The following is a 14,270-nucleotide window of genomic DNA, read 5'->3' on the forward strand; positions in this document are numbered from 1 at the left end:
ACTAGCTTAGTCAATTGTGTTGTTAATTAAAAGCCTTATTTTCCAATTAGGCTCATTGCTTTTATAATCAGAAAAAAGTTAACTTAAAAAACACCTCGAGGGGGCGCCTGGGTGGCTCAGTTGGTTAAGCGACTGCCTTCGGCTCAGGTCATGATCCTGGAGTCCCTGGATCGAGTCCCGCATCGGGCTCCCTGCTCGGTGGGGAGTCTGCTTCTCCCTCTCCCTCCACCTGCTGCTCCCCCTGCCTTTGCGCTCTCTCTGATAAATAAATAAAAATCTTAAAAAAAAAAAAAAACACCCCAAAAACCACCACCTCGAGTAAAACATATTCGCTGAAAACAAATACGTGCTTGTGTTTCTTGCGTGAACGACGAAATGGTAACAAAGAGGACAGCTCTCTGCTCTGCAAGTGAAGACGCAGTGCCCTTATTTGTCCATTTATAAAACAGAGCGTTCAGTAATTTAAAACATGCTTCCTTATCTAACACATAAAAAAAAGAACAAAAAGAAAACCACGGTGCATTTTGGCTACCTTTTGGCTCCCCCGGCGTCAGGTGAAACAATGATACAGTTCCTCCACTCGGCAATGTTCTCCCGAATCCACTGCAGGACCGCGGGCTCCGCGTACAAATTATCCACCGGGATGTCAAAGAATCCCTAAGGGGAGAAGTCCCGTTCAAGAGAAGCCTTTTCAACAGACTCCCTTTTCTTAATCGTAACAGAATTAAATCAAAAGACAGGTATGTTCCGGGGGCCTATAGCAGTGCAATCCATTATCTTTGGAGACATATTCTATTCTCTTAGGATTGCCTATATTCTAAGGAATAGGAGAATGGCTTTGCAGGGAAGTGGGGGAAAAGAGGTCTGTTGTGTCTCAAGCACCTTATTGTAAGCCAAATGCTTCTTCGCATTGTATCACAGAGTAGGCACAGTATGGGCCTGTCTTATAGATGAAGGAAATGTAAGTTATGAAGGAGGTTAAAAAAACATATATTACAACCCTGCCATTCTAATTATTTTTGAGAAATTGAGGTGGAATTATAAAGTTTACTACCAAGAAGCCATTCCCCCTCCTCCAAAACTGGACGCAAGCTGGTGGCAGAGAGCGGTAACAACTATTAAACCGCATTTCCAAGTCCAGGAAAGACGAAAACCCAAGAGAGCAATCACATACAAACTCAAACACGAGTCACGTTACCCACTTCAAAAACAATTTAACTTCACAGAGTTAGGATTTAACCGCTTGCATTAAGCCCCTGATCACAACCAAGGGCAAGAAAGAAAATGCTAGAACCTGGATCTGAGAGGCATGCAGGTCCATGGTGATGATGTGATCGGCCCCGGCGACCGAGAGCATATTGGCCACAAGTTTCGCGGAAATCGGAGCACGACTCTAAAAAATAAAGACACAGATTTTACTACAGGAAAAGAGAAGGGAAGAGATACGGTAATAAAATCAACATTAAGTCATTTAATACTTTAAATTACTGAATTATTAACAAGAAAATTACCTCCTAACAAAAGAGATTCATTCCATTTTATTCGCCCAATATTGACTATGTAACATATACTGTTGCAAGACAGTGTGCTTGACACTGGATAGAGAGAACAAATCTCAAAGCAGCAAACAAACACATACACATGTAACACCACAATTTGTATCCTTCAAATAGTGACCGAGTGGGAAGAACAAGAGGTACCAGCAAGAGGACAGCATGACGTTTAAAGAGACTGGGAATCAGAGGCCCCTCTGAGGAAACTGCTTTTACGGCGTGGCCAGCAGAGGGGAGAAGCCACTGTTCCGGAAAGGGCAGCACGTGGGACATCACCGAGGCCAAGAGGTCACACCCAGGGACAGAAAGAAGTCCAGCAGGGCCGAGAGAGCGCACGTAAGGGACGCAGAGGCAAGGCCAGCTCCTCAAGAACACCATCCGGCGATCAAGAATTTGGTGTTTCAAGAAGGGATGCAAGGTGATTTATTGACACTGTATCCTCTTTAAAATTACCTAACTTCTCCACAGCTTTAGCTTTTATATCATAAATCCTGGACAGTGTCTACACCAAAAAAAAAAACCATTTTTTTTTAAGAGACTACACAGACACAGATTAAACCTAGGAAAGGAGGTCAGCATTTTACTGTCAACAGTAATATTCTCATACCCCAACCCAAAAATATACATGTAAGCTTAAAAGATTTCATTCAGAATCACACAATGTTGTCAATTACATCTCAAAAGTGAAACAAAAAAAAATTTCATTCACAATAACAACAAACGATCCCTATTAAATACACAAGAGTATATTCATGTAAAAACATACACGGGAAGGAATTACATCATAATGTTAACAGATCATTTCTATTTTCTCTTAACACACCATACTTTAAAAAACAAAACGAAACGAAAAGAGGGGCGCCTGGGCGGCTCAGTCGTTAAGCGTCTGCCTTCGGCTCAGGTCATGATCCCGGAGTCCTGGGATCGAGCCCCGCATCGGGCTCCCTGCTCCACGGGAAGCCTGCTTCTCCCTCTCCCAGTCCCCCTGCTTGTGTTCCTGCTCTCGCTGATGTCTGTCAAATAAATAAGTTCTTTATTAAAAAAAAAAAAAGAGAGAGACCTATTACTTTATAGTAATATACTGTGAACATTAGCTACGGGAACCCTCACTACAATGGCATCTGGCGCTTCGGGATGGGGAGCTTTCAAGCCCTCCCAACTCCTAGTCAATTGCAGACCCAACAGGAAGAGGCGGACTCGACCTTGCACAGGGATACTATTCTACTAGTCCGGTGGGAGGAAGAGATGCTTTCATCGGCCCCAGGGAACAGCTCAGCCAGTGAGAAGCCCCCACACTTTGAACTCCCAGGTTCCTCTGAGGGACTTGCAGTTCACAACAGCCCTCCCAACTTCCCCCTTCTCTCCTTCAAAAGCCTACCTCTCCTTTGTCCTCCAGACTTGCCACGCCTTGTTTGTTTGCAATTCTTTCGTTCCCAAATAAACGCACCTGTTGCTGGTAAAGTAACTGGCAGAGTCTATTCTCCAGGTTTGCATTACTTGGTGATCAGAGGGGCGATCCAGAGAGGACCCCCGATGCCTCCGGGGCTGCTGAGCAAACAGGTGCCGTACCCCCGGAGCTGCTGGGGCTCACTGCTTTATCGACGACCCTGGGGTTTTAAGGTTAAGTTTTTTCCTGGATTTTGAGCTTCATGCCTCGTGTCTAAGCTCTCCGGGCTTTACTCGGGATCTATGTAAGCCCTCGGTTTTGGGGTTGTTTTTGTTTCCATCCCTGAGTACTCATTTGGCCTTCTGGCCCATTCAGACTATTCCAGACGGACCTGTGCTAAGCTTCCGGTTTGATTCCTGTCAGGACCGTTCCTAATGGAACCGCAGCTGGGGCTCCGGGGGTCCCACACACACCAGGTTTGGCCACCGGCTGCTGACAAAATCCAAAGGCAGAGAAAGGAGTGGTGGTGCAACAGGAAAGGGACTTATTTCAGAGAGACCAACACCCCGAAGACAGGAACCAGTGTCTCCAAGACGATCTCCAAAGTGCCAGAAAGACCTCTAGGTTTATATAAGGAAAACGTGGGACAAGAGTATGTGGGGACATGCAGGTGGGCAGTGAAGATCAGGTTGAGCAGTCATTTGCCCTGGGGTCAAACTGCGGGGCACTCGCCTGCTTGGGTCAGCCATTGCTTGAGGGGGTGATTTCGGTTCCTCTCAGGGGATGCTGTGCCCTCAGGGCCTTTGGCCGGAGTTAAGAGAGAAGCTGGAAAGGGAAATTTCATTAGAAAGTACAGACTCAGGCCAGAATGGAGGCAATGGAAGTCCTCTTGCAGAACTAGGCTGGCCTTCAGTCTGACGCCTTTTCAAAAATCAGCCTGTTCAAACTGGAACTGTGCCAATCTGAACTGTGAAGGCCTTTGGTCCTATTCCCCTTTGGGGCTGGACTGTTCCTCCAGGAACTGTGCTGGCCTTTCATCTGATCCCTTCTGGAACCAGGCCGTTCCTGAAAAGCCTCTAAGAAATGGGATCCCGGTCATCAAAATGCTCTGAGGGCACAATGCTCCCCCCCCCACCCCCCGCAGCAATGGGACTCCAGCCGGCTTTATGTTTAAAATCTATGGTTCCCTCCACATGCACATTTATAAATAAAGGGACTGACTTAACCAGAAGTAATTTAGAACCTCAATGGCCATTATGGGGAAAGGTTCAATCTCTCCGAACTTCATTTTCTCAAAGCTGAATTGGACAACAACCACGGTTCTAAAACTGAGTAGGATTTCTATTTTAACTGGTATTTTGAAGCTTCCAAACATGATCAGGAATCCAGAATTGCCTCTTTCCAAGATACACTTTATAAACTAAGTGAGGCCAACAATTAAAAAGAAAAAAGGGCTTCTGAGGCCTCTTCTCCACCCTGCCCCCCAGATCCGAGGCAGCCACCTCATGCTCAGGCCCCGCCCCTGGGGCGCCATCTTCTTCTGTTCTCTCTGCACCCTCTCATCTCCTGTGCTCCCCTCCTAATCCTTTTGCCGAACCTTCCTTTCCTCAGAAGCTCCCTCCGCTCTCTCCTCTCCTGAACCAGTTAAAAACTGCCCCTTTAATGTTAAGTCTTCTGAGGATCTAAACAGACCCCCAAGTTTCTTACATTACCTGAACTAAGGCTGAACTTCCAGCCATGGTTAAAGAGTTTCCTAAGATGACTGGGACTCCCATAGGTTTGCTGAAGAATTTAACATAATTATTCCAACTTACCACCCTGGTTTCTCAGATCTTTTTTTTTTTTTTTGAAGATTTTATTTATTTATTTGACAGAGACACAGTGAGAGAGGGAACACAAGCAGGGGGGAGTGGGAGAGGGAGAAGCAGACTTCCCGTGGAGCAGGGAGCCCGATGAGGGGCTCGATCCCAGGACCCTGGGATCATGACCTGAGCCAAAGGCAGACGCTTAACGACTGAGCCACCCAGGCACCCCTGGTTTCTCAGATTTTTATCAATTAGTGCACATGCTTGTTGGTGAGGGCCAGGCCAAACACTGGATGAAACTAGCCCAATGGGAAAATCCTGAGGAGGATTTAGAGAAACAGACCCCTATCTTTTGGCAAGATGCTAGAAAACTTGCTGGAAATCTCCACTGAACAATTATAATGGCTTTTCCTAAGTCTGTTGACTGGAACCAAATTCTGGCTTACACACAAAAGCTTGATCAATCTGTTCGTGATTATTACATTCGACTCCAAACTGTCTTTAAAGAAAATTCTGTCTTCCTTTAGATGCTGAATCCATCGGGGTTAACATTTAATTTTGTGCTTATTAATGACTGCTCCAGGATCTTTCCCTTTTGGGTGAAAGGACCAGGATGGAATGAGAAATTAAGTCCACTTCAGATCTGACTAACCTGGCAAACCAGCTTGTTCACACCCTAGGTGAGTCACCTAGAGGAAAGATCGCTAAAATTTTCGATGTTCGGCTCCAGCAAATGAAGGCCCCGAAACAAAACTGGAAGAGTAGTTTCTGCTATTATTTCAAGGAACCACGACATTCGGAAAAGACTGTTACAAATGGAAGCGCTTCAGGCACCTTTGGCCCTCTCGCCAACCTTTCCAATGTCCTAATTCCCAACGACAGGCGTAGAGAGCAAGATGGAGTCCCTCATGTCAAGCAGGAGCCTGTGTCAAGCAGTGACGCACACAGTTCAGGGCACTGCAGCTACAAGATATCGCCAAGACCAGCATCAGCTGACACCCCAGAACCCGTAACACGCAGAAGCAGAGGAGGTCTGCTTTGACAGTCACCCCCTAGGAGTTATCATAGTCTCCTGGGTCCCCAAGATGGGTGTCCTGGGGTCCCCAAGGGTGCTTTGTCTTTTAAACTTACATTATTCATTGATTTGTCCTTCCTTATTACTCTATTAGCTAGCTCTTTGCCGGTCCTGATCTGTGAGGTGGTTGTCATCAATAAGATGGGAACCTCCACAGCAGGCACCCGGGACCCTAAGGGTTTTACATTTTTAGGATCCTTCAGATCCATGACTATACCTCCCAGGGTCCTGGCTGTGAGCTTTCTGACTTCCAACTCCGTGGGGTAGCAGGGGTCTTGTACCCAAAGTATGGTGTTAGGCCTCTTGGCCCTTTTCACCATCCTTTTTAGGCATTTACCTAGGGCCCGCATCTTTCTTCCTTTTTTGTAACCTAGCAGCTGCCATATACAATTTCTTAACTATGCAGAGGTCTATTTCCCACTTGGGAAATTTGTACAGATTTTTCCACAATTTTTGTTCACATCTTTCTGCCAAGTTATAGATTACTTTGGCCAGGAGTGGCATGTATCTTTGCAATGTCTCCAAATGCTTTAACTCTTCTTAGTCCTCCAAACGGTTTTTTTTTTTTTTTAAGATTTTATTTATTTGACAGAGAGAGACACAGCGAGAGAGGGAACACAAGCAGGGGGAGTGGGAGAGGGAGAAGCAGGCTTCCCGCGGAGCAGGGAGACTGACGCGGGGCTCGATCCCAGGACCCTGGGATCACGACCCGAGCCAAAGGCAGACGCTTAACCGACTGAGCCACCCAGGCGCCCCTCCAAGTGCCTTTCTGAGCCCATCTCCCTTGGTCTCGGCTCTGGCTAGTTCCACCTTGTGCCCGGCCTGCAGAGGGGTGCGCCCCGGACGGGCTTCCACTGTCGACTGCTCCTTGCACAGCGCCGGTTTCGGCTTCACTGGCCTTGCTGCTACCTTAGGGTCTCACCGTCAGTGAGACGCCTGGAAAAGTCTATATTCACATAAATGTATTCCCCAATTTATTATTTTTAGTTCTGTTATGATCAAGTAAAGCAAGCGTCTGGGGGTCTTTTCTGATTCTTCTAAATTTTCTTTTTTTTTTTTTTTATTTGACAGAGAGAGAGAGAGCACAAGTAGGCAGAGTGGCAGGCAGAGGGAGAGGGAGAAGCAGGCTCCCCGCTGAGCAGGGAGCCGGACGCGGGGCTCGATCCCAGGACGTCAGGATCACGACCTGAGCCGAACGCAGCCGCTCAACCGACTGAGCCACCCAGGCGCCCCTGATTCTTCTAAATTTTCTACCACACAACGAGTCAATGACGTGGCATCCCGCCCCCGCCACGCCAAGTGTCATGAGCACACTGTGAAGGCGCACACACGAGGTGTTGTCTTTCCGCAGTGTCAGCCCTATTCCGTCCCAAAGCAAGGTGAACATAATTACAGAGCAGGTTCACGATTCCCAACTCAGTGACATTTCACCACGTGGTTAACCTGGCTTCTTACCTTTCACACAGAGCAGGACAGAAGACAAACCACACAACAAAGAAGATAACACAGGGGGCAGGAAGTGAAGGAACCAAACACGTAGTCAGTCTACGGGCGCGTAGTTGAGATAAGGTGTCAGTCCAGGCCAGGTCGGCTCTCGGCACTCACTTTTTCTGATATTCAAGCAGTGGAGGATCTCAGTTCTGTTCAGAGATTCATCGGGCACAGCTTTCGGCAACAGGTGCCTTTTTTAAGTGGTTAGACATAGAGGGGTCACGTCTGAGGAGTCTGACTGCTGCAAAAATACTCCCCTTTTTAAAGGGATCGAATCAGTCCTGGGCCCCTGCAGACTTCTCTGCTTCTGCTTGTTATGAGTTCTGGGGTGTCGTCAGTTGGTGCTGGTCTCGGCGATATCTGGGAGCTGCGGTATGCTTATCCGCCCTGTACCACCGCTTGACACGGGCCCCTGCTTGACGTGAGTGCCTCCATCTTGCTCTCTACAACGGGGCTACCAGGAACTACAGGGGCTCTTCCCAATCCTCCCTCTAATCAGCTTGCAGAAACTACTGTCCAGATTGGGAATAAATCTGTGTCTGTCCCTACGGACACCACGGCTATAAAGCAGGCCCCCGCTTCGGAGTATTAAAACAGTTCATACAGAGATTACAAGGCTCACGGCTTCGTTATCCCTGTAACACCCCAATTTTACCTGTGAGAGAACCCAGCAGCTGAGAATGGAGGTGTGTCCAGCACCCCCGAGCAATAAATACCACTGGTATCCCTTGGCACCCTGTCGTTCCCAACCCGCATGCCTTACTGACATCCATTCCCACCGAAAGCAAATTCTTTACTGTAACTGACCCATGCGGTGCATTTTTTTGGTATCCCAGCTGATAAGGACAGCCAGTATCTTTATCACTTGGGAAGAATGGCAATATACCTGGACGGTAATGCCTCAGGGCTACACAGAGTCCTTCTTAACTTTTTACAAACCTTAAAAGCTGATTGAGAGGATACAGAGTTTTCTGCAAGCTCTACTTTGTCACAATACACAGCCACTCTGCTTCTGTCCCCCTTCTCAAGCCGCTTCACAGGAAGATGGCATCTACCTGTTAAAACTTGTGGCCTTAAAGGGACATCGAAGTCTGCAAAGAAAAACTGCACTTTGTTCAAACTCGGGTTTGGTATTCAGGGTACGTGATCTCAGAAACACAGACCAGATTTGGATCTGGGTGGACTCCGAGGCATCCTGAATTTCCCAGAACCTAAAACTCAGAGTCCGTTACGAGGCTTTCTTGGACTGGCTGGCTCTTGTCGAAACTGGGATTCCAAACTTCTCTCACACGGCTTGGCTCAGCCGCTGCGCCCTTTACTAAAAACTGACAAACTGAACCCTAGTATTTGCAAAGAGGGGCATGACAGAGCCTTTGGAACTTGAAAGCAACGTCTAACAAAAGCCCCTGCCCCCTTGACATCCTAATTACCAACCTGCCTTTTCCCTCTTTGTATGCGAGAGGTAAGGGAATGCCCTCGAGTGCTCAGCCACATCACCCCAGAGGGTCTGGCGGCCAGCAGCCAGACCCCGTGGCTCCGGGATATCCCCCTGGCTTCAGAGCCATGCCTGCCACTGCCCTCACAGTTAAGGCCACTGAAGAAATAGCCACGCCGGTCCCTTTGAACCATCCCGTGTTCCACGCAACCAGTCGCCTCACCCCACTGACATCTTGCTGCTAACTGTTCCTCCTATTGTAACCCTTTCTCACCACGTAGCCCTACCCCGCCGCCCTCCTCCCCCCCTTCCACTGAGGAAACCCCTCACGACTGCCTAAGGCTGAAGATCTCCGTTTGACCGCCGTGACAATTCCCGGGAAACTCCTCTAACCGATGCAGACTTTTCACGGTTTACTGATGGTTCTTAGTGAATAAAAATGGTAAACACCGTGCTGGGCATGCTCTTCCAACTCCCTCTGAAGTCACGGAGGTTTGTCACCTTTACCTTCAGCTACTGCAGCACAACGAGGCTGGGTTCTACACTCTGACTCAAGCCTGTATTTTCGCCAAGGGCAAAACCACATACATTTATACTGATAGTCAGTGTGCCTCTGGGGTAGCTCAAGATTTGGGAATGTTACCGCAGCAACATCCAATGGGGCTAAGATTAAAAACGGTTCCTATGTCCAAAATTTATTGGGTGCCGTACTTTTGCCGGCAGCTCTGGCTATGAAGGTTCCTAGATATTCCAGACCCAGCTCCCCGCAGGCCAACGGACATCACCTTGCTGATATTTCCACCCAAAAAATGCTGCTCTCAAGGAGATTGACAGCCAGACCCCTGTCGTGTTCCAAAGGGATGTTCTCTCAAAGGACAAATTAGAAAAACTGACCAGAGATGCCCAACACTTGGCCCCAGAAAAGGAGAAACAACCCTGGACATCTAGTAACTTGTTGCTTCGATAAAGAAAGCAAGCTCTGGTTTCGACCAAATAACCATCCGGTCCTACCAGAAATTCCACAATTCCCACTACTTCCAACCGCACGCGCATTAAACCGTGGGTCTACTGACAAAACGAGAGCATTCGTGAACCGATGCTGACGGGAAAGTATTAAAAAGGCTGCGAAAATGTCTACTTTGCATGTTCCACTTGTCCAAAATACAATCCTGGAAAACATCTTAAATTGCCCAATGGACCATTTGAGGATTTCATGCAGCTCCCCCCCATCTCACGGATACAAGCATGTTTTCGTCATGGTTCGTCTCTTTTCTCACTGGACTGAAGCTTCCCTTGTAGAGAGGCCAGTGCCTCTTCGGTGGCTAAAATTCTAGCAGAAAAAAAAAAAGGAGCCCTGCCCGGGGAACCCCTCCTGAACTACACAGTAACCAGGGCACCCATTTTACTGGCCAGGTGCTTCTGTAAGTCTGGGTGCTGTGGCTGGCTTTACATAGACGTTTTCCATACCGTCCTCAATCCTCAGGGCTGCTCGAATGAACTAAGGACACTGTTAAGACTCCAGTGGCAAAATGTTATAGACTCTCCAAATACCTTGGTCGAAGGCATTGCCATAAATCCTTCCACACTGCAGATCCTCTCCCCCTTTGGAACTCATGCACTCCCGCCCTTGGCGATAGTCCTAGGATGACCGTGCATTTGGCCCCTGCGTCTTTGGCCCCACAGCTGATGAGAGGAGGGATCTTCAATATCGTAAAGGTCTAGTTACGTCTTCACTGTGCACTCCCAGCAGACAACGACCTTACGTCATCACCCTTCACAACCTGGAGAATTCGTCTCTTGGAAAGGACACCTCCAAAACAATTCTTCAGCCTCGTCGGAAAGGCCCTTATCAGGGACTGCTCACCAACCCTGCTCTGCAGGGAACAGACTCCTGGACCCACGTGACCCATCTAAAGGAAGCACCAGCCCCTGACTGGACCTGCACGGCATCTGATGACGTGAAAGCCAAGATTGCCCAGAACTGAAACAGACAACACCTGCAGAGACCGCTTCCCCAAGCTGTCCGGACCAGGCCTATAGACCCTATCCTCACCGACGCTGCTTCTACCTCTTTTGTGTCAAGAAAATGCCCTTGATCTGCATTTCCCAATCTCTTGCAAAAAAGGGGAAAGCTTTTGAAACAGGAGCAGCCTCATTAGGATCCTGTGAGCCTTTCCCAAGGGTGACAAGGCTCAGAATTCACAAGTCCTTCTTTTATCTAAACTATGAACTGACCCTGGATTCTTATCTAAATTCATAGTTTCTGAAATCACAACTTTAGACACTATTATTGATAACGCACACGGTTCTAAACAGCTCTTTCGAGGTAACCACACTGTTCTGAGATGCCCTTGAAGTTTCGCTGTTCTTGCAAAAAGGGTCCATTAACTATTGCTTCGTGTTTGTATGCCTACTGGAGCTTCCCAAATGGGCTCGGATATCCCATGCACTGCGCTCTCGCACTATTTCCCTTTTACGTCATGGCCATTTCAGGAGGCAAACGGGACTTGGGATGGCCTTCATAGGGAGAAACGTTTCTTCCCCAAATCCAAGTAAGAGCCAGTAAATATTTTCAGACCTAGGGTTCTGGTTTAGAACCAACATACAGTTGGTTCTGTCCTGTTAGTTTGGACTGGGTATCGTCTCTCCATCTTCGGCAGAAAGGACATGCCCAGTAAGGTGGTGCTGGCTCCGTGCTCACAATCTGGAGAAGAGACAGACTTCAGATAGGAAATGCCTGAGACTTCGTCTCTTCTAACGCTCCCTGGACTCAGTGTGGCTTAAGTGCCTTCCAACTGCTGCACACTTTCCCTCCGACCGGAGACCCGACAGCCAGGAAAGGTCCTTGCTGGCACTCAAGAGACAAAACCCACTAAATATAGAGAACCCGACTGCCGATCAGTGACGCTTCCAAGGAAAGACCTTGATCAAAAGGGGGAAATAAGAACATTAGTAATGGAACCCTCACCAAAATGGAGTCAGAAGTTTTGGGAGGGGGAGCTCTCATGCCCTCCCACTCCTAGTCAATCGCAGACCCAACAGGAAGAGGGGGGGCTTGACCTTGCATGTGGATACTACTCCAGCAGGAGGAAGAAACAGTCTCCTCATTCCTGGCAACAGCTCCACTGATGGAAAGCCACTATACTGCAAACTCCCAGTTTCCTCCCATAGCCTTTTATCTCATAACAGCCCTCCCAACTTCCCCCGTTGCTCCTTCAGAAGTGTCCCTCTCCTTTGTCCTCCAGACTTGCCGATGGTTTTTTTAAATTCTCGAATAAACCTACCTTTTGCTGGTAAAATAACTGGCAGTTTTACTTTTAAGGTTAGCAATACATATGTAACACACACACACACGCATTTTTTCCAACACACAAGGAATGAGAAGAAACACCCTAAAATGTTAATGGTTGATGTTTCCAGAAAGTGAAATTATGGGAAAATATTCTATTCTTTTACATTTTTCAACTTTCTCAACTAACTACATACCATAATTCATGTTTTCATTGTTTAACTCCCTGTTCTGTTTCACACTGCCTTTGGGATAAAAAGACCCCGACCTCGGGGCACCTGGGGGACTCAGTTGGTTAAGCATCTGCCTTCGGCTCAGGTCATGATCCCGGGGGTCCTGGGATGGAGCCCTGCATTAGGATCCCTGCTCAGCGGGGAGTCTGCTTCTCCCTCTATCCTTCACCCCACTCGTGCTCGCTCACCTGCTCTCTCTCTCTCAAATAAATAACTAAATCTTAAAAAAACAAACAAAACAAAACAAACAAAAAAGACCCTGACCAGCCTGGCTCCAAGGGTCCTCCCTGCAATCTGCACTGGGCCCACTCTCTCCCTCTTCTAGAGAACAATTTAAGCCTTGCCATCTACACCCACATGTCCGCCTCGCTACCATGCCTCTGCTGGGCCACTGCTTTTGACCCTCCAGGTCTGGTTCAAATCTCCAAACGCTGTGATGCTCTGACAACTCCAGAGAGAAATGGTCTGTCCATTCTAAAGGGACACTGCATTGGCTGAGCACTGGGCCACGACCAATGGGGACCACCTTTTGCCATCCGCTGAAAGACTGACATTGGAAGATGTGGTATGTACGGATATCATAGCTCACAACTGGACTAGGCATCCCTCAAGGGCAAAGAATTGGTTTTGGAGATCTTCACATCCTCTGCAGCTCACAGCTCTGTACCCTACATACCGTAGCTCTTCGGTAAATACTTAACAAGAGAATCTCAATCACATCGAGTTTTCAAGACTTAGTTATTTGCCTCAGTGACTTGTGAGAATTATTTAGCCTAACATGATTTCAGGGATGATGAAAAGAACAAATTGATCACTGGGACTTCTTTGTAATACAATCTGATTCTCAACGCTTGTCAAAGTGGGGCTCTTCCTATAATTTTGTAACTGGCAAAAACATTCCTCCGTGGCATCCAGCATTTCCTGCTTCTGAGATCCAAACCAGAGGTAATGTCTAAAACTCGTACTTCCTGATTTCCTTCTCCAGACCTTGTTCACAAATTTGCATTCTGTACTAGGAATTTGGCTCAAGACCCAACTGAATCTTGCAGGAAAGATGATTTGCAAGTTAACTGACTTTACAGCCACTAAGAGAATAATTATGGCATTTCCACAAAGGTAGCATCAAGGTACAGTAACCAAAAGTAAAACATTCAACTCCCCTGATGAAACACGGAGAAAGATCAAACATTTGGCGAGCCAGGCCAATCATGATAAAGACTCTTGGGATATTCCAGACCTTATTCAATGTACCAGATGCCACCCTGCTAAAAGTGTAAATTTGATGGGCTTCACAAATTTATAATATTGGAGAAACCAGTGTCAGGACAAATGTTCTCAATGTTTCTGGTTAAAAAATAAAAAGAAACAATTTGATAACTGAAAAGAGAACATAACCTTGAAAATGATTGTGAAAAAAGCTACAAGTCCTCTACCCCCTCGGAAGTAATGCTTTCCAGCTTTGCCCACGTCAGACTGTGTGAACCAGGGAAGGGGTCTCTGCCGTCGCAGGGGACAAAGCCAGCCTGTGCTCTGTTTTTGTACAACCTGTGAGCTAAGAATGGTTTTTACATTTTTCACAGGCTGAAAAGCAAACAAAGAACGCTTTGTGACGTTTGAAAAGCATAGGAAATTGCTATTCCAGGGGCGCCTGGGTGGCTCAGTCGTTAAGCGGCTGCCTTCGGCTCAGGTCATGGTCCCAGGGTCCTGGGATCGAGCCCCGCATCGGGCTCCCTGCTCAGCGGGAAAGCCTGCTTCTCCCTCTCCCACTCCCCCTGCTTGTGTTCCCTCTCTCGCTGTCTCTCTCTCTCTGTCAAATACATAAATAAGGAAGCAGGTTTTGAATACAGTTAAAAGGCTCTAGGTTTTTCTGGGCTTCTTTGCAGCTAACTCTGAATAGGTCGATTACGGTGAATTTCATGGTGTCTCAGACATCATAGGCAGCATGGTCCTGTGGGAAAGAAAAGGACAAGAGAAACCCGGGATGCGGGGGGGGGGGGGGGGG

General features: G+C 47.6%; 1 protein-coding gene across 1 annotated transcript in view; it reads right to left on the bottom strand.

Annotated features, from left to right (window-relative positions):
• The window catches only part of PRPS2 (phosphoribosyl pyrophosphate synthetase 2), a 37,258-nt gene that overhangs the window by 11,292 nt on the left and 11,696 nt on the right, over positions 1–14,270 (bottom strand). Inside the window, exons 3-4 of the mRNA XM_081809175.1 lie at positions 1,295–1,393; positions 533–657 (exon numbers count right to left, since the gene is read on the bottom strand). Of these exons, the coding sequence (XP_081665301.1) occupies positions 533–657; positions 1,295–1,393 (224 nt within the window). The remainder of the gene's footprint in view (positions 1–532; positions 658–1,294; positions 1,394–14,270) is intronic.

The sequence above is a fragment of the Leptonychotes weddellii genome, chromosome X (genome assembly GCF_054177405.1).
Source record: "Leptonychotes weddellii isolate Sample4059 chromosome X, ASM5417740v2, whole genome shotgun sequence".
NCBI lineage: Eukaryota > Metazoa > Chordata > Mammalia > Carnivora > Phocidae > Leptonychotes > Leptonychotes weddellii.